The sequence below is a fragment of the Malania oleifera genome, chromosome 8, assembly GCF_029873635.1.
Source record: "Malania oleifera isolate guangnan ecotype guangnan chromosome 8, ASM2987363v1, whole genome shotgun sequence".
Classification (NCBI taxonomy): domain Eukaryota; kingdom Viridiplantae; phylum Streptophyta; class Magnoliopsida; order Santalales; family Ximeniaceae; genus Malania; species Malania oleifera.
Window position 1 is genome coordinate 50,975,004 of NC_080424.1, and position 27,084 is coordinate 51,002,087.

At 39.1% G+C, this 27,084-nt stretch overlaps 1 protein-coding gene across 1 annotated transcript; it reads right to left on the bottom strand.

Moving 5' to 3' along the window:
• Window positions 1-273: 273 nt before the first annotated feature.
• On the bottom strand, window positions 274-27,084 carry LOC131161613 (protein DETOXIFICATION 27-like). Its single transcript, XM_058117483.1, has 8 exons — window positions 26,249-27,084; window positions 24,700-25,241; window positions 24,505-24,591; window positions 3,581-3,637; window positions 2,519-2,757; window positions 1,637-1,755; window positions 764-853; window positions 274-577 (listed from the first exon to the last, which is right to left on the bottom strand). The coding sequence occupies exons 1-8, from the start codon at window positions 26,540-26,542 to the stop codon at window positions 521-523; spliced, it is 1,485 nt and encodes a 494-aa protein (XP_057973466.1). The 5' UTR covers window positions 26,543-27,084; the 3' UTR covers window positions 274-520.

Below are 27,084 nucleotides of genomic sequence, written 5' to 3' on the forward strand. Positions count from 1 at the left end.
CTAGCCTTGTTATTTGTATTTATTCCGTGGTATTTAAAAGAAAAAACATTATTGTGTTCCCTATAATGAGTGTTATTTATCATGTGGGAGTGTTAAAGCATTTTAGGTAAAGCGGTAATCTAACACCATTCATAAGCATGTCTATTGTAGGCTGTTACTGCGCTTCATTTTACAGGGTTGATATAGTCGCACTTCTTTTGATTGTAATATGACTGCATGGCTGTTCAGCCCTTATTTCGTACCTCTTTTGTGCTAGTACATTTATATGAATCATGGGATCAAAATGCTTTAAATTTTCATTGCAACAAATTGTTATTCGAATTACACATCTGCCCATCAACCTAATTCATATTTTATGCAAATTCAAGAAGATTAAAAACACAGTAAACCCCACTGATGAACCTTCTGCTGAAGTAATCAAGAGAAGCTCAATGCTGTTAATTTTGAGTCTGAGGGAGTGAAAAAAATTTGAGACCATGACTCAGCATCGCTGAAAAAGGTACTGACGTTTGTGTGACATTTAATCGTTGGGGCTGAGAGTCGCCCTCTTCTGTACGTGCAAAGTAGCTCTCTCAGCCTGTAAATCCATCAAAGAGAAGTAGCCATTAGAACCCATTTCATTATTTTATTTTATTTTATCTTTTTGTTTTTGAATATCAGTACCTATCTGCAGGAACTTACGACTGAGGAGTAAGAAGAGTACCATTTTTGTGCATCATATCAAAAAAATACAAAGTTACTTTGAATAAATGCAGAGCAGTACCTCGTGCTCCCAATTGCATCGGATTGTTATGATGGCTAGTATCACCGTCTGAACTGCAGTCCCACCAAGCATCATCCCTCCCCATATTGCCTGGTTTTCCCATTCAGATTTTTCACGTTTACAGTTTTTCAGAGAGAAAACTAAAACGGGTAATATATAATTTGTACTACTAATCAAAAGAAATGAATAGTTCTAAATCATCCTGTTTTGCTCTCGTCTACCAAGAAATTTGAAAAAAGATAAAACGTTCAAAGAGTCAAAAGGTAATATGCCCTTGTTCGGTAAAGTGGGTATTACTGCTGCCCACGTCAACCCTGCTCAAAACGACTACTCATGACAGATATGACTTTCCTTGGTAATGTAATTCTTCATTTCGAAATCTTGAATTTAATTGGATTTTTGTTGAGTCCAAGAAACTTTATAATTTTGTATTATATAGAATATGTATTTTGGAATTTCAAATTCAAGCCTTTGAATTTTATACTTACAAATATAAGGTATAGAATATAAGTATTGACAAAAAATGTATGATCTATGAGACTAATTATCTTCCTAGCAGACAAAAAAAGGATATAATGACAGACTTGCCATCTATCTTCTTGTTCTTCTTACTTTGATAATCCGAAATTCTAATCCCCTTTAGGCATTACCGAATCAAGGAAATTGGCACCACTGCTCCCTCTGATAAATTAATAGTTAACTTTTGTGCAGAATAGAATGCAAAAATCTAACTCATACCAAACCTTTCAACCCGTCCAATGTCACTTGAACCCACTCTGAAGGACTTATTATTATTATTATTATTATTATTATTATTATTATTAATGCGTGGAGATGGAATGAAAAGAGAGGGATCTGAGGAAATTTGTTTACCCCAACACCCAGATTGAAGACCCAGCCCAAAACAGCTCCCAAAGGAAGTCCAATGAGATAGTAGCAGCCCAGATTTATGTATGCGACCCATGTCTGCCATCCCGATCCCACCGCAACACCTGCAAGGTGTACCCACTAGTTTATTACATTATTACTTTACCTAAAAGCTTAAACTGTTAGGTTGTGGACCAACACAATGCATGATGGGTGGAGGGGACTCACTCAATCACTAATTATGAGTGAAATTCAATGAGAATTGCACAAGAATACACTCAATTGATTTCAAGGTATAGAGGAATTCAAAATAGAAATCTCTCTGCTCACTGTTTAATGTTCCCCTCTACACCATATAATACATTACACACACACACACACATTTATATATAACAAAGGATGGACGATAGGTGAAGATTATAATCAACAATGGTAGGTAGAGTTGATGAGATTGCTGCTGACTCCAGCGCAAATTCAATAAAGGTGGGCTGTCGGTCATCTCTTCTAGAATCAGTCAAGTTTAATTTTCAACAATGCATATAAAGCTTTAACACTCCTTAGCACTTGAAGAGATAAATACATGATAAATAACACTCATGATAGAGATGATAATTTTTTTTTTTTAAATACCATAGAATAAATGCTGACAATAAGACTAGAACTTAATACCTCGTAGAAATTGACTCTAATACCATGTTAGATTACCACTTTACCAGAAAACTTAAGTTGTTAGTTCGTGGGTCAAGAATGTATATTAAGGTTTAACATAGTTTTCATTCCCAGCATAAATAAATATATAAGTAAATAAATAAATAAGTTTCTAGTTAATTTAATTAAATTAATCTGTGAGTTAATGCAAGTGAAATTAAATTAAATAGAACGATTTACCGGATAAAACAGGTTGAATGCTATTCAGGAGAATGGAGAGGGCGAGAAGGAAGGCGAGGTCGTCGACAGCGTGGAGGACAGTGGTGCTGGTGGTGAAGATGAAGGCGAGCCTGTCGTGGAATATGGTAATGACTGCAAAGAATAAGAGACCGATGAGCGTGGAGTGAATCACCGACATCTCCGTCGCAAATTTTGCTGCCTTCCCATTACCCGCTCCCAGCTCATTCGCTACCCTCACTCTGCATGCATGCGCCATTTTATTTTTTATTTTTGGTTAAATATGCATCAATCTGATACCACGTGAATTCACGGACAAACTCAAAAAGAGAAACGAGATGAAAGAAAATGCAGGGTCTAATGGTTATCAGATCCAGTTTTGATGAGCTAATCATTTAACTTTAGTCTAATGGATCTTTCAGATATATTTCTATATATCATATCCGCACTGATTTGATGGCTGTGAGATTAGTCGGTCCATAACAGCGGCCGACATTGCAATAAAGACTGCTATCTGATCGTGGCCAAAATCATTATTGCTGGCACTAAAACCACTACCTGCCATATGCTTTCACAATCTTTGATTTTTTGACAGATTGGTCAATATCTTTGATTTTATATATATGAATTGACATTTTGGTAGAAATGAATGCAAACATACGGATCCGCTGATTCATTCACGTGAAAAAAAATTAAAGACGAGGTTGTGTTTGAGCCAACTGCCTACACTCCTCGACCCCAGTTAGCAGAGAGAGCGACCGACCAGAATTTTTTTACCAACCAATTCGCCAGTGTGAGAACTTCCATTAATAAAATCCACTGCATGGATGCGCTCAATTAAGAGTTCAGCCAAAGAATTTTATTAAAAATATATATGATGAAAATAAATTAATTGGGATTATCGGTAAAAATTATTTGGTCCAACTATGAAAAAAAAAATATCATAAAATTATATTAAATTTCTTACAAACTGGAATGCAAGTCCCGAACTTCTGAACAAAGCTAATGCACAGTAGGAGAGGATTTATATTTGGGAAAAAGATAAAGAAGGTCAAAAGATAGTACCCGGTTGCTGCAAAGAAGGCAAGAGGAATCATCATCTCCCAGCCATTAATGGTCATGCTGCCACATAACATGCAATAACATAAAATAATAAAACAATTTGATTTAAAAATATATATATATATATATATATATATATATATATATGAAGAGCAGTATTTAATATTTAATTGATTGTATAAATTACAATTTAATTAAATAGTCTAATAATTTTATAATAAAAAATAGTTAGAGAACTACTAAAAAATCTTTTTTACATAAATTTTACATGTCAATGTTCCATAGTATAAATAGTTATCATCTTCTACCTATATATATATATATAACACAAAAAACATTGCATAGAATAAAATATAGCACAAAAATCCTGCACACACATATATTTTTCCTTGTAAAATGAGAGAAAATTGTTGGGCTTTTGTAGAGCCTAATTGTGTTTGATCCAGATAATGACTCGACCGGAAATAATGTTGCATGGTTTTTTAATGAGAGATTTTTATCTCAAGATTTAGTCCATGGAGTGAAGGATTAGGCTGATAAGCCAAAGCTGTAGTGCTCATGGACTAAGCGGCCTAAGCTGTACTTTTGGGGGTCCCCTCCCTAGGAAAAATTTTTTGGCCCGTTTTGTAGACCGTTGTGAATCCTATGCGCAGGATATAAAAACCATTGTTTTCGTGATTAGGGTTGATTGTCGCAGTTTTTGTGAGAGAGAAAAAATATTATACTGCCGCACTCTCTATATTATCTTTCTGATAATAGTGAAATCCCTACAACTCCGTGGATGTAGGAAAAATTACTGAACCACGTAAATATTGTCTTGTGCATTTGATTTTTTTTTCTTTGGCTTGTGTTTTTATCTATTTTGTTTCTTTTAGGATTTGAGAATTTCGTGATAATTCCCTTACAACTAGTATTAGAGCTTAGGGTTAGGTTTGAGTGGGAGGAATGACAGAGGAAGAAGGAAAGGCACCTAGAATAAAAAAGTTCGATAGCACAGACTTTGGATTCTGGAGGATGCAAATCGAGAATTGTCTTTATGGAAAGAAGTTGCATTTGCCGTTTCTAGGGGAAAAACTTGCGACTATGAAGGAAGAGGAATGGACTCTTCTTGACAGACAAGTACTGAGAGTTATCAGGTTAACTCTATGTAGAGACCCAAAAAATAGAAATAATAAGAAAAATAAAGGAAAAAAGGAATTTAGTGACCAAACTATCGACGGTTTTGTGGGAGCCTAAAAAATCGTCGACGATTTTGTGTAACCGCAACCCAGTAATGGTAAAACAGTGAAAAACAGAGGGGTTAAATATCCAAACCGTCAATGATTTGGGAAAAACCATCGACGGTTTCGTCTGGCAATGCTCAATAAAATCGATCCTGCAGCCTTATTTTAATGTAACTAAAATTGAAAACCTCTCTCTCTCTCTCTCTCTCTCTCTCTCTCTCTCTCTCTCTCTCTCTCTCGACAGTGAGCACCCTCTCGCTTCTCTCTTTGATGTCTCTCCAATTTCAGCTCGATTCGACTATCGAACACCACTACAAAGTTCTATGGTCGATCCTCCTCAATTTAATCGGAGTAGTTTTGTGTTTGGAGGATCCTGTGCACCACTCCAAAGCTGAGGTAAGGGATTAGATTATGTGGTTGTTATAAGGTTTAACTGGTTAATGGAGTGTGTGGACCTATGCATGTTATATAATAATAATTTTGGGGTTGAGGAAATTGAACTTAGGCATGTGAATACAGGGGTTTGTGCGAACGCCATGGGCGTCAGTCTAGGATATTTGCAAGCACATTCTTAGTAAACGGGTAAAGGGAATAAGTTATGTTAGTTATTTTTAGAAATTTTTACCAGCTAAAATATAATATATGATTATGGGATTACAGTATATGATTTTTCTAGATGTTCTGAGATATGAAATTATCGGTATGGAAATTTAAGATTTTTCACATGTTATACATATTTGGGAAAATTTAGAAATTTGGGTTTCAAGAAAAACCATATAGATGGTATATTATTTTCATACATTCGAAAATATAGTTTTCTCATACAGTAGTAAAATACAGCTTTCTCATACAAATTATATTGTTATAAGCATTACTGAAAATGTGCGGCATGAGAAATATCAGTTTTAGTACAGAGTTTTAATATAGAATTTTATACAACTTTTATAGAACCATGATATTACAGCTTTTACAGAACCATGATATTATAGCTTTTACAGAATCATGGTATTTCAGTTTATACAGAATCATGGTAAAACAGTAATATACAGGAATAGTATTATACAATATCAGAACCTTGATGGACCAAAACAGAACACAGAATATGGTACCATAACTAATACAGTTTGGATAGTGCTACCACACATCTCAGATAGAGTGTGGTAATGGCAATTGATTGTGCCTCAGAGGAGAGTAGAGGAGCTCCCTGACAGTCCGGACCAAGTTGAGCAAGCCAATCGTACTACAGAAGGATCATAGTTTGACTTAGCCTAGTAGGCCAGTCATGGTTAAGTAGTTGGAACCAATATATGCCACTGGTTGAGTTCGCGTATAATAATAGTTATCAGGTCAGTATCCGCATGACACTTTTCGAGGCATTGTATGGTAGGAGGTGTCATTCTCCACTATACTAGGATAAAGTGGGTGAGAGGCGAGTTTTGGGACCAGAATTAGTGTAGCAGGCGTACGATAAAGTCTGACTAATTAAATACAAAATCAGTGTAGCTCAGAGTTAGCAGAAAAGCTATGTAGATACTCGCCGCTAGGAGTTAGAATTTGACATAGGAAATTGGGTATTTATGAAGGTAGCTCCACCAAGAGGAGTTATGAGATTTGGGAAGAATGGTAAACTGAGTCCTAGGTACATTGGCCCATTCGAGATACTTGAGAGGGTGGGAGTAGTTGTCTACAGGCTAGCTCTACCACCAACCCTATCTAGAATACACAACGTATTTTATGTTTCCATGTTAAGTAAATACATCTTAGACCCTTCCCACGTGATCAGCTATGCAGAGATAGAGTTCAAAGATTCATTAGCATATGAGGAATCACCAGTGCAGATTTTAGACAGAAAAGAACAAGAACTACACACCAAGAAAATTCAATTAGTGAAAGTCCTGTGGAGGAACCATACCATAAAGGAAGCCTTGCAGGAACTTGAGGAGGGGATCACACATAAATACCCACACCTATTTAGTAGGATAAAGTAATAGTCAGTGTTGTTCAGGCAACAATAATTCTATTTTATTCAGTACAAAGTGATGAATGCATAGTTGTATTTTCGATTATAGGGTAGGTAATGTTTTGGTTGTGGGAGAAGTTTTCTTTTATGAGTATATTTATAATCTCCCAGAACCTTGAATGTAACCACAACATTCCTCCGCCATAAGTGAGGGTAAGTAATAAGATAAGTAGCCCATTTTTCTCAATGGATGGTGTTCGATACAAATAGCGAATTTCGAGGAAGAAATTTTATAAGGAGGGGAGAATGTAGTAACCTAGATAATTATAGAAATTAAATAATAAAGAAAGGAGAGAGAAAAGGAAAATTTCAAAAGGGAAGCAACAGGGTCTCGTCGACGAACATGAACAATCTTCTTTGGGCTCATCTACGTGGACACATGTCTCGTCGATGAGAATTTACCGAGGGGGCTAATTTCAGGGCCTGAAACTCGTCAAAGAGGGTTAGATGTTCGTCGACAAAATCCTTTCTTGCCTTCATGGATGAGATGATGTGGCTCGTCGACGAGGCCATGTGGACAAGCACTCTATGTAAGGAAAAAAATCACATTTTTCTGCGAGGATTGCATGCCAGGCTCTCTCTCTCTCTCTCTCTCTCTCTCTCTCTCTCTCTCTCTCTCTCTCTCTAAAATTCATTCCCCTCTCATTCTCTCTACAATTCCAGCTTCGTTATTCACCGGTTTGACGATTGGAAGCCACCACGTTACTCCTGGGAAGATTTTCTTTAAGTCTCCTAGAGTATATTGTTGGTTAGGCCAACTTGGGTACCATCCTAAAATCAGGGTAAGGAGTTTTGTTGAATAAAATTAGGGTATTATGTTTTTAGGGGTAGGGTGTTTTAGGACCCAGCAAACATGGATTGAGGATCCCAGTGGGTGTCTTATCAGGATCCCAAGTAAATTACAAGTAAATTATAGTTCATAAAATTACGAGTATGTAGGTTCGAAAAATTTAGTTGATTTATTGAAAAATATGATTATATACATTATTTCAAGATTTTGGGGATAGTACGCTGTGAGCGCGAAAATAGAGTTGGAGGCGAGCCTCCTAGCCAGTTAGGTAAGGGAAATATGCTACATTAGGAACTTCAGAAAGTTTATAGAAATTATGTGTTTTCCAAATTATTACTCAATTTACAAATTATCAGTATATCAGAAAATACAGTTTTTCAAAATATGAGGTATTTACTTGTTTTGTTGTGTGGCATGAGATTTTAACAGATCAATACAGAAACTATACAGTTTCTAGATTATTATGAATTATAGTATGTATATATATATATATATATATATATATATATATATATATATATATATACAGAAATAAGTTTATTAGACCTTATTAGTTCAGTACAAAAATTATACAGTTTTTATATTATTATGATTTATAGTATTTATACAGGAATATGTTTATAAGACCTTAGCATATCAGTATAGAAATGATACAGTTTTTAGATTAGAATGATTTATATTACTATGTAGAGATATGTTTTATCAAATTTTACAAGAGTATGAATTACAATGTTTATATAGACAAATATTTCATAGCATATGTAGATTACCATGATTTCCAAAATACTAAAGCCATAATATTATGATATTATAGTTTATACAGCTCAAATAATATAGTATTCTCATATCAGTTTTCGCTGTTATGGTTATTTTCCATAACACTATGGTATTACAGTTTATACAGTACAGATATTACAGTATTTTCATATTAGCTTTCAGTGATTTGGTTATTTGGGAATCATGATGAAACAGTAAGATAATTGTGTATATTAGTACTATATAGTATCAGACCCTGATGAATTAGTTCAATAAATATTTAGTTATCAGAGCATGGTACCGTTGCTATTTCATATTAGAGTACAACCACACATCTTAGATAATATATGGAAAGTTTCCGTCAACCGTGCCCAGAGGGATTGCAGGCTCCCTAGAAGTCTAGGTTAAGGTGGCTGGTTTGATGAGGTAGATACCAGTATCGTGCCTAGGAGAGGATGCAGATTGGCCAAGAAGAGGATTGGTAGAGTTACAATTGACTTACCTGGTAGGCCAACCAAAGTTAAGTCTCGCCTATGAGCCGCACAACCTTGTCATGAGGGGTTAAATCATGACATACAATTTTTCAGGGTATTTTTCACAGTTATGTATATGTATACAGATTTACAGAATATCAGCAGACATATTACAATACTAGAAGTATGAATGAGTAGAAACTCAAATTTCACAGATATATTTTAAACCATAAAAGATATGAAATGTATTATATATTGTCTTCTCAGCTTCCACTGTTTCGGTTACTTATCAGTATAGTATTCATGCAGCTCAGTTGCCACACACTAGTAATAACATATTTCCTCTTATTGAACATTGTCTCACCCCAGTGATTTAATATTTTTCAAGTGATCCAGTTAGGCAAGCGGATTAGGCTCGCAGATAGAGAGGGTGATTATACTACCCTGCTTGTAGGGTAAGTGTAAACAGGAGATTGTATTTTTGAGTAAATGATACTAGGGTGGTGTGTATATATGTATGTATGGTTTGGGAAGAATTACTGAATTCTGTTATTGTTTATATGGATGAACAGTTTTATGTTTTTTCGTTGTATAAGTGAGTAATATAGTCAGGTTTTCCTCAGTGCTTGCTAGGGGCCTAAGATGTTATAAAAGATTATATAGGAATATTATAATGTTATATTTTGTAGTTTATTTTGTATTAAAAAAAATGGTATATATTTTCGGGTTGTTATAGGTAAAGTCGGAGAAAGAGGTCCACACCTACTAGGTTTCAGGTGGGTTCTAGCCAGGGTCCGAGGAGGAGAAACAGTGGGGGACAAAGATAGGAGATAGGAAGGTGGGTGTATCAGAGGATTCAGACCTACCTGATTTTTCCTAGATGTGATAGAAGGCACGTGGGAGAATGTCGTGCATGAGAGAATGTCTGTTATCAGTGTGGGAGACCCGTCCACATTGCGCGAGTATGTCATAGGCAGTTGAACAATGCACCAACTTCTAAACAATTTTGAGGGAACAATTAAGCACCTCGAGGAAATCAGTAGAGAAACACCACCCTAGCACAGGTTTATGCTCTAACACCGGGAGATGCTAAGGCGGCAGGCAATGTCGTGACAGGTATTATTACTATTTTTTTATATAAAACTATTGTTTTATTTAATTTAGGGGCGACTCACTCCTTCATAGCCTCGGAGTTTATCAAGTTATGTGGAATAGAAACTCTATCATTAGATGTCAGTTTATTAGTGGCTACACCTACCGGAACCATAGTGTGGTGTAGAAAGGTACTCAAAGATTGTCCAATTAGTATTCAGGGGAGGCCTTTGCCAGCTAACTTGGTAGTCTTAGACATGCATGATTTCGAAGTAATTCTGGGAATGGATTGGCTAGCCTCCAATTATACCAGTATTGACTGCCATCGAAAAAAAGTAGTATTCAGACCTCTATGAGAGCAGGAGTACTGATTTGTGGGGAGATGTGTACGTTCCCCACCATAGATATTTCAGCTGTTCAAGCGAGGAGGTTGTTGTTGGAGGGATGTCAGGGGTACCTAGCCTGTGTAAAGGAATCACGAGAAGGTGAATCTAGGTTAGAAGATATTCCGATAGTGAAAGATTTTCCTGATGTGTTTCCAGAGGATTTGTCGAGATTACCTCCTGATCGTGAGGTTGAGTTTACTATCAACCTATCTCTGGGAATAGCGCCTATTTCTAAAGCGCCGTATAGAATGGCTCTAGCGGAAATTGAATGAGTTGAAAGAACAAATACAGGAACTGCTAAACATTGGGTTTATTAGGCCTAGAGTGTCACCTTGGGGAGCGCCGGTATTGTTTGTGAACAAGAAGGATGTGTCGATGAGAATGTGTATAAACTATAGAGAGATAAATAAAGTGACAATTAAGAATAAATACTCACTTCCCCACATCGATGATTTGTTTTACTAGCTTTAGGGGACAGATTTTCTCGAAAATTGATCTACGATCTGGGTACCATCAAGTAAAGGTTAGGGCGAAGGATGTTTCAAAGACAACGTTCCAAACTCGGTATGGCCATTATGAGTTTCAGGTTATGCCGTTCGAACAGATGAATGCTCTTGCCATATTCATGAATCTGATGAATAGGGTGTTCCATCAGTACCTAGATCAGTTTGTTGTGGTTTTTATTGACGACATTTTGGTTTATTCAACGAGCCCCAAAGAACATGAGGAACATTTGAGGATAGTTTTATAGGTGCTGAGAAAAAGAAGGTTGTATGCTAAATTCAAGAAGTGTGAGTTTTGGTTGGAGCAAATCACTTTCCTCTGACACGTGGTATCTAGGGGTGGCATCTCTGTGGATCCGAGCAAGATTAAGGCGGTAGTGAACTAGGCACGATAAAAAAATATGCAGGAAGTTAGGAGTTTCTTGGGATTGGCAACATAATACCACCGGTTTGTAGAGAGATTCTCTAAATTGTCAAGTCCTTTAACAAAACTGACCAGGAAGAGTGAGAAGTTTGAATGGACAGATGAGTGTGAACAGAGTTTTCAGGAATTAAAGAAGTGACTCATCACTGCACCAGTTCTAACGATTCCTTCATGAGAAGAGGCTTTTGTAATTTACAGTGATACATCACATAAAGGGCTCGGGTGTGTTCTGATGCAACAGGGGAGAGTCATAGCTTATGCTTCACGGCAGCTCAAGGAATATGAAAAGAATTCTCTACCCATGATTTGGAGTTAGCAGTAGTGGTTTATGCACTGAAAATTGGGAGACATTATTTGTCTGGGGGTAGGTGTGAGATCTTCACCAACCACAAAAAGCTTGAAGTACTTTTCATACAAAAGCAGCTCAATATGAGATAGAGAAGGTTGTTAAAGTTGATTAAAGATTATGATTGCACCATCAGTTGCCACCCAGGAAAAGCTAATGTGGTAGCTGATGCTTTGAGTTAAAAATCAGTGGGTTCATCAGTATCAACAGTGGTGACTCAGCGTCCGATTCAGATGGACTTAGAAAGTTTGAGTGTAAAGTTAGTAGAGGGTAATCATCAGGAACTCATTTCCAATTTGGTAATTCAACCCACTTTACAAGAAAGGATTAAAGTTGCTCAGATGAAAGATGTGGAATTAGTAAATATTATGGATAAAGTGCAGAATGGTCAGGGAGCAGAGTTTAATATCTCAGATGATGGAGCATTGAGATTCTATAACAAACTCTATGTGTCGGATGATGCTGAGATTAAAAGAACCATCCTAGAGGAGACGCATTGATCCCTTTATACAATGCACCCTAGAAGTACTAAAATGTACAGGAATTTGCAGGAGTCTTTTTGGTGGAATAATATGAAGAAAGAAATTTCTATATTTGTATAGTAGCGTTTGACATGCCAGTAGGTGAAAACTAAGCATCAGAGACTAGCAGGAACATTGCAACCACTTCACATTTCTAAATGGAAGTGGGAGCATATTTCTATAGACTTCATCACAAGATTACTATCGACATTGCATGGACAGGACGCCATCTGGGTAGTCATTGACCAACTAACGAAGACTGCCCATTTTCTATCAATTAGAATTAACTACTCCATGAGTAAATTGGCAGAGTTGTACATACAGGAGATAGTTAGACTGCATGGTGTGCCAATGTCCATTGTATCAGACTAAGACCCACAATTCACATCTCAGTTCTGGAAGAGTTTGCAAAGGGCCATGGGTTCTCAGCTGGCATTCAGCACAACATTTTATCCTCAAACCGATGGACGGATAGAGAGGACCATACAGATACTGGAGGATATGTTGCGAGTTTGTGTGCTGGACTTTGGAGGTCGTTGGATACAATTTTTACCATTGGTCAAATTTTCTTATAATAACAGCTACAAGCCAGCATTGGGATGACACCATATGAAGCGTTGTATGGCCAGAGGTGCCGATCTCCATTATATTGGGATGAAATTGGTGAAAGACAGGTATTGGGGCCAGAGATAGTTCAAAACACTTTAGAAAAGATCAAACTTATATGAGATAGGATTAAAATAGCTTAGAGTCGATAGAAAATTTTTGTTGACAATCGCCGATGAGAGCTGGAGTTCGGCACGGGGGACCATGTATTTTTTAAAGTTGCATGGATGAAAGGCGTGATGAGATTTGGAAAAAAGGGTAAGCTGAGTCCTAAGTTTATTGGACCATTTGATATATTAGAAAGAGTGGGTCTAGTTGCCTATAGGTTAGCTTTACCACTGGTTCTTTCTGGAATTCATGACGTATGTCATATATCTATGTTGAGGAAATACGTCTCAAATCTATCATATGTAATCAGTTATGAGGTACTGGAACTTAGAGATACCCTTTCATATGAAGAAGTGCTAGTGCAGATTTTGGACCGAAAGGAACAAGAATTACGTACTAAAAGGATCCTACTGGTAAAAGTACTCTGGTGCAACCATGCAATAGAAGAAGCTTCATGGGAATTGGAGGATAAAATGCGTCAAAAATATCCATACCTGTTTGGTGGGGCCTAGAGTTGAGTTAGATTATTTTGTTTATTGATTTGTACAGTGTAGGGTAGTTAGTGTTTTTTGTTTTAGGTTATAAATGGTTTTGGGAGAGTTTTCTTTTATATGATTGATTGTAATCTCCCAAGAACCTATTGTAACACGGTATTCTTTTTCCTTAAGTGAGGGTAATTAATAAATTTTTAGTGTTTTCCTCAAGGTTGATGTAAGTGAAGAGTAACAAATTTTGAGGACGAAATTTTTGTAAGGAGGGGAGAATGTAGAGACTTAGAAAATAGAAATAATAAGAAAAACAAAGGAAAAGAGGAATTTGGTTTAGTAAAGACCAAATCTTCAATAATTTTGTGGGAGCTCAAAAAACTGTCGACAGTTTTGTGTAACCACAGCCTAGTAATGGTAAAACAGTGAAAAATAGAGGGATTAAATATCCAAACAGTCGATGGTTTGGGGGAAACCTTTGACAGTTTCGTCTGGTAGTGCTTAATAAAATGGATCCTGCATCCTTGTTTTAATGTAATTAAAATTGAAAACAACTCTCTCTCTCTCTCTCTCTCTCTCTCTCTCTCTCTCTCTCTCTCTCTCTCTCTCTCTCTCTCTCTCTCTCTCTCTCTCTCTCTCTCTCTCTCTCTCTCTCTCTCTCTCTCTCTCTCTCTCTCTCTCTCTCTCTCTCTCTCTCTCTCTCTCTCTCTCTCTCTCTCTCTCTCTCTCTATCTCTCTCTCTCTATCTCTCTCTCTCTCTCTCTCTCTCTCTCTCTCTCTCTCTCTCTCTCTCTCTCTCTCTCTCTCTCTCTCGATAGTGAGCACCCTCTCCCTTCTCTCTTCGATTTCGATTTCAGCCCGATTCGACGATCGGACACCACTACATAGTTCTAGGGTCGATCCACGTCAATTTAATCAGAGCAATTTTGTGTTTTGAGGATCCTGGACACCACTCCAAATTTGAGGTCAGGGATTAGATTATGTAGTTGCTAAGGTTTAATTAGTTGGTTAACAAAGTGTGTGAGCTTAGGCATGTTAGATAATTATAATTTCTGGGTTGAGCTGATTGAACTTAGGCATTGAATACGGGGGTTTGTGTGAATGCCACGGGCGTCGTTCTATGATATTTGTAGGCCCGTTCTCAGTAAATGAGTAAGGGGAATAAGTTTTGCGAGTTATTTTTAGAAATTTTTACCAGCTAAAGTATAATATATGATTATGGGATTACAGTATATGATTTTTCTAGAAGTTACATGATATGAAATTATGGGTATGGAAATTTAAGATTTTTCATATGTTATACATATTTGTGAAAATTCAGAAATTTGGGTTTCAGGAAAAACCCTATAGATGATATATTATTTTCATACAACAGAAAATATAATTTTCCTATATAGTAGTAAAATACAGTTTTCCCATACAGATTATAGTATTATGAGCATTACTCAAATTGTGTGGCATGAGAAATATCAGTTTTAGTACAGAGTTTTAATATAGAATTTTATACAACTTTTATAGAACCATGATATTACAGTTTTTACAGAACCATGATATTGCAACTTTTAAAAAGCCATGATATTACAGCTTTTACAAAACCATGATATTACTGCTTTTACAGAATCATGGTATTAGAGTTATTACAGAATCATGGTATTTCAGTTTATATAGAATCATGGAAAAACAGTAATATAAAGGAATAGTATTATACAGTATCAGAATCCTGATGGACCAGAATGGAACACAGAGCATAATATCGTAGCTAATATTGTATAGATAGTACAACCACACATCTCAGATGGAGTGTGATAATGGTAGTCGATTGTGCCTCAAAGGAGAGTAAAGAAGCTCCCTGGCAGTCTGGACTAGGTTGAGCAGGCCAATTGTACTACAGACGAATCATAGTTTGACTTAGCCTGAGACCTTGGCCTATTTAGAATTATAAGTTAGGTTGTGGCCTGTGGATGCAGCCTAACTTGGGCTTTGAAGAAATTTTTTTTTGTTGCTTGATAATTCAAATTTTAATAACATAAAAAGCAACTGAACCGAAGCACAAAATTGATGATTTGGTTTTTTTTTTATAAACCGATGGTTTACGATTTGGTTTTGGTTCAGTAATTTCAAAAACTGAGTTTGGTTCGATTTTTGGTTTTGGCAATAACCAAACCAAAAAAAAAAAATTGAGTACACGGCTATCATCAACAATGGCCCATCTGATGAGCACTTCATTAGGCCCTGAAGACCTGTTGACATTCATTCAACTTGAACACGCGCTGCAGAAGCACGCAATGAAACACGAAATAATCAATAAGCACTAGTGCAATCACTAAATGATGAAATACACTCAAGAAGCAATCAAACAATAATAAAAAAGAATAAAAAACATAACTAGAACGCACAATATTTACGTGGTTCGACAATAACCTACGTCCACGGGAGTTGCAACCTCGATTTCACTATGATCAATGTCAAAGCTACAATCTTTGAAGCTTACCCGAAGCTTAATCCCATCTAAGGTGACATAATGATGTTCATATAACAATCTAATGCATACAAAAGTGTTATGTATATCTAAACTACATCTGTAGCAATCCCCTTGAGGAAAATCCTCCAGATAAACTCAATCTACAAGCCCTCAAATTCAAATCACGTAATTTGCGCCAACGAAAATCATCGATAGTTTGGTAATCGACGATTTTGTGTTGAGCAAAGGTCCTCCTATGTACTTCCTGAAACCTCTTCTCATGCAATTGTCCCTAACTTCACGTAGCTCTCTCTGATACATGTGATCCACTCTGAATATGAGCCACATCCCCAACAATCTCCACCTTGGTGAATATTCACCACCTTGGAAATCTGAAAGCACAACCGCTACTCCACCCAAGTCTGTAGATCAGGACCCGCCTCCCCTCTAACACCTGAAGACATAAACCATGTCCAAGCCACACCTGAACTTGACCGTGGTAACTTGAACTCCACCTAGTTGAATACTTAGCTCCTTAAATGATCCTCTGAACCACAATACTACCTTGGCAGTCTCAGCCTCTGCCAAGAACTTCGATCCAGTTATAATCAGCGCATCCTGAGACGATACCCTGGACTTCCAACAATTATGCCTTCCCACAACGTACCCCATTTCAAGCCTTCTATCATGCAAGCCCCATGTGTAGTCTCCATCTACAAACCTCATAATTGATGGAACCCTTTGTTGCTCACCGATGTACCCAGCTATGCTGGTGTAGAAAACCTTTGACACGACCTAAATATCACTGTCCGTCCCCGAGTACTAAGCAATAGACTATTTACTTAGATTTGCCAATGGTGTACCGGTGACAGGTTTAACATCATTCCTTATTTTACTAAGCATGGATGTAAGTATGTTATAAATATTATTTTTGGTAGTTAAAGACCCAAACCTTGGTGAACCAACCAAATTTTGGTGTCGTTGCTGAAGACTCATTTACAGTAAACCAATTTCTAGTTTAGAGTACTATGTGCTTTGTTTTTCTTTGTTTTCTTTTGTTTTTAATTTTTGTTTGATACTTTGAAGTCTTGATTGTGTGCTGCATGTGTATATGTTGGGTTTACGCTCATTGGATCCTGAGTTAGTGCCTATATACCCTGAGATTGAGATATCTCGTAGGTCAATTAGGAAATCTACCTCTAATCTCGAGTTAGCTGAGTCTTTTGAACCCAAAGTCACGGTTGAACGTCAACTAGTTCTTACCTTTCATGACCCGGAACCCCAAGCTCCCCGCTGACCTGCAGTGGAAGAGCAACCTCTTCGCCCCCTTAGAGATTACTTTACACCCAACGCATACATTTTGCTGTCTTGTATCCGATTTTCAGATGTCGAGGAGGTACAATTTAAAATTAAGACTTCCATCATCTCTATGCTTCCAAACTTCTTTAGGAATTCAACTAAAAATTCATACAAGCATCTTAATGAGTTTCTCGAAATCTATTCCACCATGCGTATACCCAACTTTGGTAATGACGCTCTCCAATTGAGGCTATTCTTGTTCTATCTAAAGGACAAAGTCAAATATTAACTGAATTCCTTAGAATCGAACTCGGTGACAAACTAGGCCACCATGCAACATGAATTTCTAAAAAAGTACTTCTCCATTGGGAAGACTAACTAGCTAAGGAAGGCAATCACCAGTTTCTCACAGATAGATAGGCAACAATTTTATAATACTTGGGAACACTTTAGGGATCTCCTATGCAAATTCTCTTACCATCAAGTCCCTAGGTGACAATTAGTTCATACCTTTTGTGAAGGATTAGATGAGCATAATAAAGTCATGATAGATGCATTTTGTAAAGGTATGTTTCTCATGAAGAACGAGAGTGAGGCCTAGGCTCTCTTTGAGACCCTCGCCAAAAATTCTCAGCAGCATGTTATTGCTGCTCGTAGACTACCCTAACCTTCCTTTTCCCATCCATAGGGAGTCTATAAGTTAGCCACGGGCCATGACCTTGTGCTCAAACTGCACACTATTGTGAAGAAACTAGATCAGCTCTTATTTCTAGGATAACAACCTCATCTTGTTGCATGTGCAAAGGTGTGTGCTATTTGCTCTGATCCTTCACACACTTGTTATAATTGCCCCCATGCACCTCCCTCACTTCAGTTTGTGTAGGAGGAAGTTAAGGTCACCCATAATTGGTATGAGATGTCGACCAATGACCCCTACTCTATAACAAGTACAATCCTGGGTGAAGTAAACATTCTAACTTCTCCTAGAGGCCACAAGATCTGAATTTTCAAGGTCAAAGACCTCAGCAACCACTCACTAGTCCACCTCCTTACCCATTTCAGAATTCTCAAAATCCTCCTACTTCTGCCCCTAAACAATTAGCTTTTCAACCACCATATCCTCCTTTGCCCCAATATGATAGATCTTTTTAGGAGACGGTGTTGAAAGCCCTCAAGGGCATCGCTGATCGCCAAGTGGATGGGCAACTACTCCGCTCCCACTCCCAGTCTATTGCCAATCTAGAAGCCACCATGGGCTAACTAGCTACATCTTTGAATATAAGAGATTAAGGTAAGTTGCCAAGTCAGCCTCTAGTGAACCTTAAGGGTCAATATGGGGTAGAATGTGAGCTGGCTACTAGTTCTTCGTTGTATCATGAGCGATTCGAGGCTGTGACCATTCTTCGGAGTGGTAGGGAGGCAAATAATAGGGTTAGGGAGAAGTTAGACCAAGGAATGGGTAATAAGAAGATGAGGGAAGAGCCCGTTGCTAAACTATGTAATCCTCCTTCCTCCAAGCTGATAACTGATACCGACACACCTACCCCCTCCAATGAAGGAGCACTTCCCCATTATGTTCCTGCAGTGCCATACCCTGTAGCTCTAAATGCACCCTCAAAATTTAAGAAGGAAACCAATTCTAAGTCCATTATGGACACATTCAGGCAAGTCAAGGTCAATATTCCTCTCTTAAATGCTATCGAGCAAGTGCCTGTGTATGCCAAGTTCCTTAAGGACTTGTGCACACAAAAGCGTAAGTCGAGGGTGCACATGAACAAACAAGTCAGGCTAACCGAGCATGTGAGGTCAATTCTTTTAGGTCACATTCCTCCAAAACTTAAAGACCCCGATGCTGCCACTATCTCATGTGTAATCAGTAATTACACTATCGATAGGGCTCTTTTAGATTTGGGAGCAAGTGTGAACCTACTTCGTTACTCGGTCTACAAACAATTCAATTTAGGAGAGATAAAGCTCACCCCGGTCACATTGAGCTTCACTTACCGATTAGTGAAAATGCCTCAGGGTGTGATAAAGGACTTCTTTGTCAAAGTCAACGAGTTCAGTTATTCTTTTGACTTCATTGTCTTGGATATGGAGCCTACCGACCCAACCAAGGGTCTAATCCCTGTCATATTAGGATGACCATTCTTAGTTATGGCTAATGCCTGCATTTAGTATAGGATCAAGATTTTGGATGTGTCCTTTGGCAACATGCAGCTATGGCTAAATGAATCCCATGCTTCCCAACATCCACCCCATGATATCCAAGTTGTGGACATTGATATGATTGATGAATGTATTAAGGAAGTAGCTCCCTCGATTTTTTGGAGGGATCCTTTTGAGGATATACTTTAGCCAATTGCCCCTCCATATCTAGCCTGTAGGACCCGTATGAGCAAATCTTTGCTATTTATCACTTGATCTCTAGTCTAGAGGGAGGGCTTTGGGTAAGTAAGAAGTGGTTTAATGGGGACATGGTGGAAGAAACTCCTATTTTCAAACTTGGGCGAGCTCAAAATTAGCATTCATCGTGTCTGACTAAAAACGGTAAACTTAGCACTTCTGGGAGGTAATCCAATTGTATTTCTTATTTTTCTTTCTTCTTTGAGTCCATAGGTTGGACATTGTAGAGTAGGTAGGGTTTAGGGTCCTTAGAATAGGTTATAGGTTAGTTGGGGTGCGACTAGGGCGCAACCAGCACTCACAGGTGTGACTTGGTTGAATCCCTAAAAGGTAGTTGGGCTTCTAAATTCCAGAGAAGTTCAACCAAAGTGCGACCAACCTTGTCTCTCGCGTGACTTGGCAAATCCCTAAGTATGTTGACCTTCTGTACTCCTAAGAAGTTCAACTACGGTGCGACCAGCACTGCCTTGGCACGACCTAGTCGAACCTCTGACTTTGTTGAACTTCCAAAGTCCCAAGGAGTTCAACCAAGGCACAACCAACACTTCATTCTACCGTGATCTGGTCAACTAACTATTTTCTTGATTCAATTGGGGGTGTGATCAGGGCATGACTAGCACACAGCTAGCGCGACCTGGTCGAGATTGTAAAAAAATCATTTGTAAACCTCTCTTTCCCATAAAGCCTTAACTCCCCCAAACCTCTTCCCTCTTCGCACCCCTCGTCGCACCCTTTTTCCTCTTGGTCACCAAAGTCTCTTCTACCTCCCTAGAGCTCCAGCAACCATCCAGCAACTTGCCCTAGCTACAATGGTCCCCTCCTTGTACGAAACTTCATTCCTCACACCTAGGGTTTCTCCCATTCGCATTCCCTGCAATCGTGGCTCTTCGTCTCACTTTGTAACGTATGTGTCCCTTCCCATTCTCCATCTTTCATCTTCCACCCCGCTTATATATCTCGTCACCCTCGTGACCACCTCAATCCATCATCTCTTGGAAGATGCCTCGTCGATCAGAGCCTCAGACTACTTTAAAGTAACCCCAATCATCACGATCCACCGCCAAGGGTAAGAGGGTCCGAGGTCAGCTGAGGGATGAGTCTTTATCTGGGTCCAATCACACCCCACTTGCACTGGCGACGTCGAGAGATTGAGCGGCCCCAAGAGATCAAGAAAAGACTTCTAGGGGGACGAGGGCACTGAGGATGACCCTCAAGGATTATGATTTCTGGCCTATGTACATGTTTCAACTAAATGAGACACGAGCTCACACTTGGAGGAGATGTTGTGTAGAGGTACTCGAGAGGAGGAAGATGGGCCATTACATGGCCCGTCCACCGCCTATCTTCGGCCTTGGTTTGAAAGTCTACCGAAACCTGCAACATGATCCTTAGACAGGCGTTTGGACTACTGTGGTTTAGGGCATAGGTTTCGAGCTAACTCCAGCATTGATCGAGAGGGTGTGGTCCCACAAGGAGGCAGATGATACACCATGAAAGGCCCTCGAATCTTCACACATCCACCACATCATCATTTGGATGTTTCACGGCCTCTACTACGATGGTGGTAATGAGCAATAAGGCACATGCATGACACAAAGCAAGGTACCCAGTTACCTACTTCTTCTGGACCTTATCCTACAACGTAATATCTGCACGTTTAGACATCACTCAGAGAGGCGCGACATTCATCTAATGGTCCTTAATGCCATGTATTAGAACATAAATATAGACATTCCTTAGCTCAACATAGACAAGATGCTCATGTTCCACGAGATGAACATGAAGCACTTGAGGTTAAGGAGGCCTACGCCAAGGCCTGTGCGCAGTCAGCCTGATAGGGAGCAGAAGAGGCTCCTCATTCCGTACACCCAGCTCATCATGTCAACCCTGATGTGCAAGAAGATCTACCTGGGCAATTTGGACACACATCCTTATTAGAGAGGTCGCCACCGAGTGGACATGGCGTCAAAGCCTGAATTTGGTGGCCATGGCATGGCTAAAGGTTAGATGGTGGGCACCCTTTGAAGGAGAATCGAGGTCGGAGTTTCTAGTTCGCTCTTCTACCATAACCCTGAGGATCCAGCACACCTGCTGGTGCCACCACCTCGCAGAGTACCAAAGGAGAAGAGGAAGACAACTATTAAGCCTTCCACCTTAGCTACACCTTCAGAGGCAACTCCTCCATTAATGGCACCTCCTTCACCAGCATCCCCCACTGTGCCTCAATCAAGGGATGACCTGAGCGGGCTACGCATGGAGTTTGCGGTGTTCAGATCCGAGGTGAGGCATGAGTTGGTGGAGACCAGGGAGACGATCTTTCATTGATTAGGGGCACTTGTCGAGGCACTCCAAGTTTGCTTCCCGAGTATGTTAGAGACATTTAGTTTTTTAGGATTCACAACTCTGGCCTCGACCCCTGGACCCTTGGCTCCTCCTGCTCCTCCATCCTCCGCTACTACACAAGAGGGCTCTTCCTCATATGCCCATCAATCACCAGCTCTACCTCCTTCACCAGATGTATGGTCTCTTGATCCTCCATCCACAGCCCGACTATCAGTCTGCCACGCCACAAATTACCTCGCAGCAAGCCCGACGGTGATGATCAAGATAAAGACGAGTAGTGAGGCAAAGCTAGAGATTCATACTAAGGTTGTATCACCACCAACCACTACTGCCACAAGCAAGGCCTTGTCCCCCGCGCGATTTACTTAGCCACCTCCTGGCTCCGCAGCTCCATAGATGTGTCATCCACTACTGAGCCCACTATGGAGCCAGCCTGTACTCTAGCATCTCCATTTGCAGCCACAAAGTCACTAAAGGTGGAGCATGGCCAACTTGCATCTTCTATGATGAAGATGCTCGTCCTACATATGGATATTTTGATACCCGCAGCGCCTTTTTCTGTCATCAGACCTCCTACTCCCACCATACATCACGCAATGGCGCAGATGTCGAGAGACAGGGATGCTAGCAAAGCAGCTACCTCATCTACCCCTACTCCAACATCTGGCACGCCACGTAGAGCACATGCACCACCACCTATTCCACTGCACGTGACATGTCGATTGTTGTAAAGGTTTCGACTAAGGTAAATCAGTTGAGGAATCTATTGAGAAAGGATGTTGATATGAATGTGTTGAATGCTACTAAGAGTGTTCTTGGGTTGGAGATTCGCAAGGTTAAAATTACAGGGAGATTGAGATTATCTCAGGGAGACTTTGTAGCTGCAAGAAGATTGATGTTATCTCAAGGCGGTTATATGGACAAAACTACATGGATATTGTGGTTATCTCAAGGTAGTTTTGGGGATTAGGTGTTGGTGAGATTTAGCATGGTTGATGTTAAACCTATCACTGGTACACCGTTGGCGAATCTAAGTAAATAGTCTACCACTTAGAACTCGAAGACAAACGGTGATGTTCGAGTCGTATCAAAGGTTTCCTTTGCCAGTGCAGTTGGGTACTTTGGCAGGCAACAGAGGGTTCCGTCAATTGTAAGGTTTGTAGTTGGAGGCTACATAGAGGACTTGGATGACATGAGGCTTGCAACGGAGTATGTTGTGGGAAGGCCTAAGTATTGTAAGTCTAGGGTACAATCTTAGGGTGCGCTGGTTACAACTAGATTGGAGTTCTTGACAGAGACTGAGGCTACCAAGGTAAGCATTGTGGTTCGAATAATCGTTCAAGGAGCTGGGTGTTCAATTAGGAGAAGTTTCTTTTACCATGGTCAAGTTCAAGCATGATTTGGACTTGGTTTATGTCTTCAAGTGTTAAAGGGTAGGCAGGTCTCAATCTATAGGCTCGGGTGGAGCAGCGGTTATGCTTTCAGATTTCCAAGGTGGTGAATATTTGCCAAGGTGGAGATTTGTTGGGGATGTCGCTCATATTCAGAGCGGATCACATGTACCAGAGAGGGCTATGTGAAGCGAGAGACAGTTGCATTAGAATAAGTTTTAGATAGTATGCAGAGGACCGTTGCTCAGTACAAAACTGTTGACGGTTTCTATCAATGCATATTACGTGATTTGAATTCGGGGATTGTAGATTGGGCTTATCTGGAGGATTTTCCTCCAGGGGATTGCTACAGATATAGTTTAGTTATACTAGAACATTTCTGTATGTATTAGATTGTTGTATAAATATCATTATGTAACCTTAGATGGGATTAAGTTTCAAGTAAGTTTCAAAAATTGTAACTTTGACATTGATCGTAGTGAAACCAAGGTTGCTGCTCCAGTGGACGTAAGCTATTTCCGAACCACGTGAATCTTGTGCGTTCTAATTTTGTTTTTTATTTTTCTTATTATTGTTCGATTGCTTCTTGAGCATATTTCATTATCGAGTGTTTGCATTAGTGGTTGTTGATTATTTTGTATTTGATTGTATGCTTCTGTTGCGTGTGTTCAAGTTAAACAAACGTCAACAATTTTGAAATATAGTAACAAAGTAAATTAATTATATACTTTATTTTTAATTTATTTTTGAATGTTAGATTTATATTTTTTTTGCACTTTATTATTTTAATCATATTGTTTTAACTATTATTTGATTCAAGGGAAAAATGAGAATTTATTTAATCAAAAATTTAATTTCTTTTAGTTACAAAAATATTAATGTTCTTGACTTTTAATTTTTAGTTTTTGATTTTAATTTTTAATTATTGTTGTTGATTTTTATTTTTATAAGTTTTTAGAGTAATACCAGTAAATGGTGATGGAAAGATTAGGAGGAGACCTGCTGGCCGTTTGAGGCTTTTCGGCCAATAAAATTGTCTAAAACAGTGGGCCCATATTTACAAAATTGGCCGTTTGTGGACCAACTGATCCTATAAAAAGACTAATTTTGTCTCCTTTAGTTTGGCTTCGCAATTTTGAATTTTCAGGACTCTACATTTAGTCTAGAAATCCAAATATAATTTCTCATCCTCCAAGCTCAATCAAATCGGAAGCGGAAATCACTTCCCAAAGCTAGCTCTTCGCAGATCACAGAAGACAGAATTAATACATGATGTAATTAAATCTGTACGTACCAAATCGACAAGGCGTTGACAGCAATCTCTGCGTTCTCCAAGTACCCAGTCATTAGTATCAGGATTCTGTAGTACCAATTCTCCAGACTGCATCAACCAGCAAGTTAACCTTAATTCATCGCCTACCCCAAAACTCAGCCACATATTTGATATTTCCCTTCTCTAGAGAGCGAGCGAGCGAGAGAGTATACGTACCAGAGCATGACACCAGAAGCAGCAGAGAGTTTGAGGAACTCCCAGAGACCAGAGAAGGCTCCCATGGAGAACCCACTCCAGGAAAGGGGACACCCTCCCCACACGACGTATAGGAAAAGCGCAATCCCTATAAACCACCACGACAGATCCAGCGCGATGGCCGTCCCCACCACCCCAAGCTTCAGCACGTAGACGAAGAGCCAGGAGACGATGACGTGAACCAGGAAGGCCGCCAGCGACACCCACGCGATCACCCCCGTCTTCAGCTGGCTCTGCAGGAACCGCTGCAGCGGGAACTGGAAGGCGAAGCTGAAGTGCAGCGGAATCAGCCACAGCGCCACCAGCCCCGACTGCTCCGCCACGTCCTCCGCCTGCCCCATCAGCTTCAGAATCGGCGTCGCGTACACGTACACCGGCAGCAGCAGGAAACAGCACAGGAAGAGAACAATCCATGACCTCTGCAGGTACTCGCCCAGCATGTGGTACCGCCTGGCCCCAAATGCCTGCCCGCACAGCGTTTCCAGTGCGCTTGCCATCCCCAACTGCGTATTAATCATTATTACATATCAATTCCACCCAGCAAGTACATAACAACCATTCCAAAATTATATAAAATATGGTCAATTATTAACATACGAGTTCATTTTTTGAAGTTTTTTAGAAAGACCCTAATTTCTTTTAAATTGTGAATTGATAAAGGCAAAGAGATAATTGTTATTATATTTAAAGATCTAGATAGAAGTGGCAATATAAATTACTTTTTAAATATGATTTTCATGTCTTTTTTAACAAATTTGAGGCACATGCATTAAAGCCTAAAAATAAAATAAATTTATATAATTTCACAAGTGGGGCAAATTTATTCCACTTGATGTGCACATGCTAAAAAAAAATCAGAAAATATGAAATTAAATGTATCAAATGAAAACAAAATAAAGGAAAAAAGAGAATGGAACAAAGAGCTTAGAATTAGTATATTGCAAGTTATAAATTCACAGGTGGGAGCATTATTATTATTATTATTATTATTATTATTATTATTATTATTGAGGTGGGTTGATTCTTATATTGTAAAAATAAAAAATTATGAGCTTCAATGAATTAATTAAACAAAAAAATAAAGGAAAAAGGGAAGAGAACCGAAACCTAACTATTGAATTTTTCTATTAGTAATTCAAATCTTTTTGAGATAAAAATTTGACAATCTTTGTCACTCATTTTAAGCTATCAAAGTATCCAATAAAGTACAGAAAGAAAAAATATATATACTTAAAAGGAAAAAAAATCACAGATTTTTCGTAAGTGAGGGGAAATTTATCTCCAACAAATTAAAAGAAATCTTGAGGCATCATATCTCAAAAAAGTTACATGATACAGAATCCCTAAAATGAAAATTCTCTTATTAAAAATTTTATTTTATATTATATTCATATGTTCCTGAGTATATTCAGATGGATACGAGGGTTCAGCGGAATAACTTGGAGAGCGAGAGAGACAGAAGAAGAAGAAGAAGAAGAAGAAGAAGAAGAAAAAGAAGAAAGAGCAGTACCAGGAGGCCAAAATTAAAACCAACGATGACAGTGTTGGCAATGGATATGGAAGCGAGCTCAAGATCGCCGAGGTGGCCGGCGAAGCTTCCGGTGACGACGTTCATGGAGTAGGTGGCGATGCGGCTGAAGATGGCGGGGCCCACGATGTGCCATAGCTTCTTCGATTCAATCCATGCCCTGGTCCTCAGGTCCAACTCCTTCTCATCATCGACACGGTCTTTTAATCCAACGAACGGGGTTGAATCCCGCAGCAACTGACGGTTAAGATCCTCGTCCGCTTTGATGGTGCCCATCAAAATTCACCAGGAGTCCTCCCCTGTGTGCTGTGCTAGACCGCTACGCCCGGAGATTAATTAATATTTTTCTCAGCAAAATTAACAAACGGATTCCAACTTGACTGAGATTTTAAGGGCGACTCTGTGCGTGGGGGTGCTGGGTGGCCCTCATTAAATGCGCTGGCCGATCATCGACCGTCGACCATATTTTGGACGGTCTTGATGAGCAGTCGGCCAGTTTGAATGTTAGGTGTTGCGCTCCCGCGGAGTCTGTGCTAGTGCTTGCGCTACATCACGCCACTTGTGCTTTTCGTTTCAGACGGGACGTGCGAGCATATGTGTGTGCCTTCATGTCTATGTCTACATCCAGTAGGATGTGACTGTTTGTTTGGGGATTTTTTTTTTGTTGAATATTAAGGAGGGTTCATTTTTCTCCTAACTCCTCACATGATTTATTTTAAACATGAGATTTCTAACATATAAATTTTAAAATGGGGTGATGCCCAAAAGATAAAGCTTGTATTCTTTATTTTAATCCAAAATAAATGATCAAGTGGTGA

Excerpts from the sequence above, each read along its gene's own strand:
- LOC131161613 (XM_058117483.1), bottom strand. The coding sequence starts at position 26,542 with ATGGGCACCATCAAAGCGGACGAGGATCTTAACCGTCAGTTGCTGCGG. Across the intron at positions 25,242-26,248 it reads GTTTTAATTTTGGCCTCCTG|TTGGGGATGGCAAGCGCACT; the intron begins GTACTGCTCTTT and ends ATTAATACGCAG. Across the intron at positions 578-763 it reads GATGCAATTGGGAGCACGAG|GCTGAGAGAGCTACTTTGCA; the intron begins GTACTGCTCTGC and ends ATGGATTTACAG.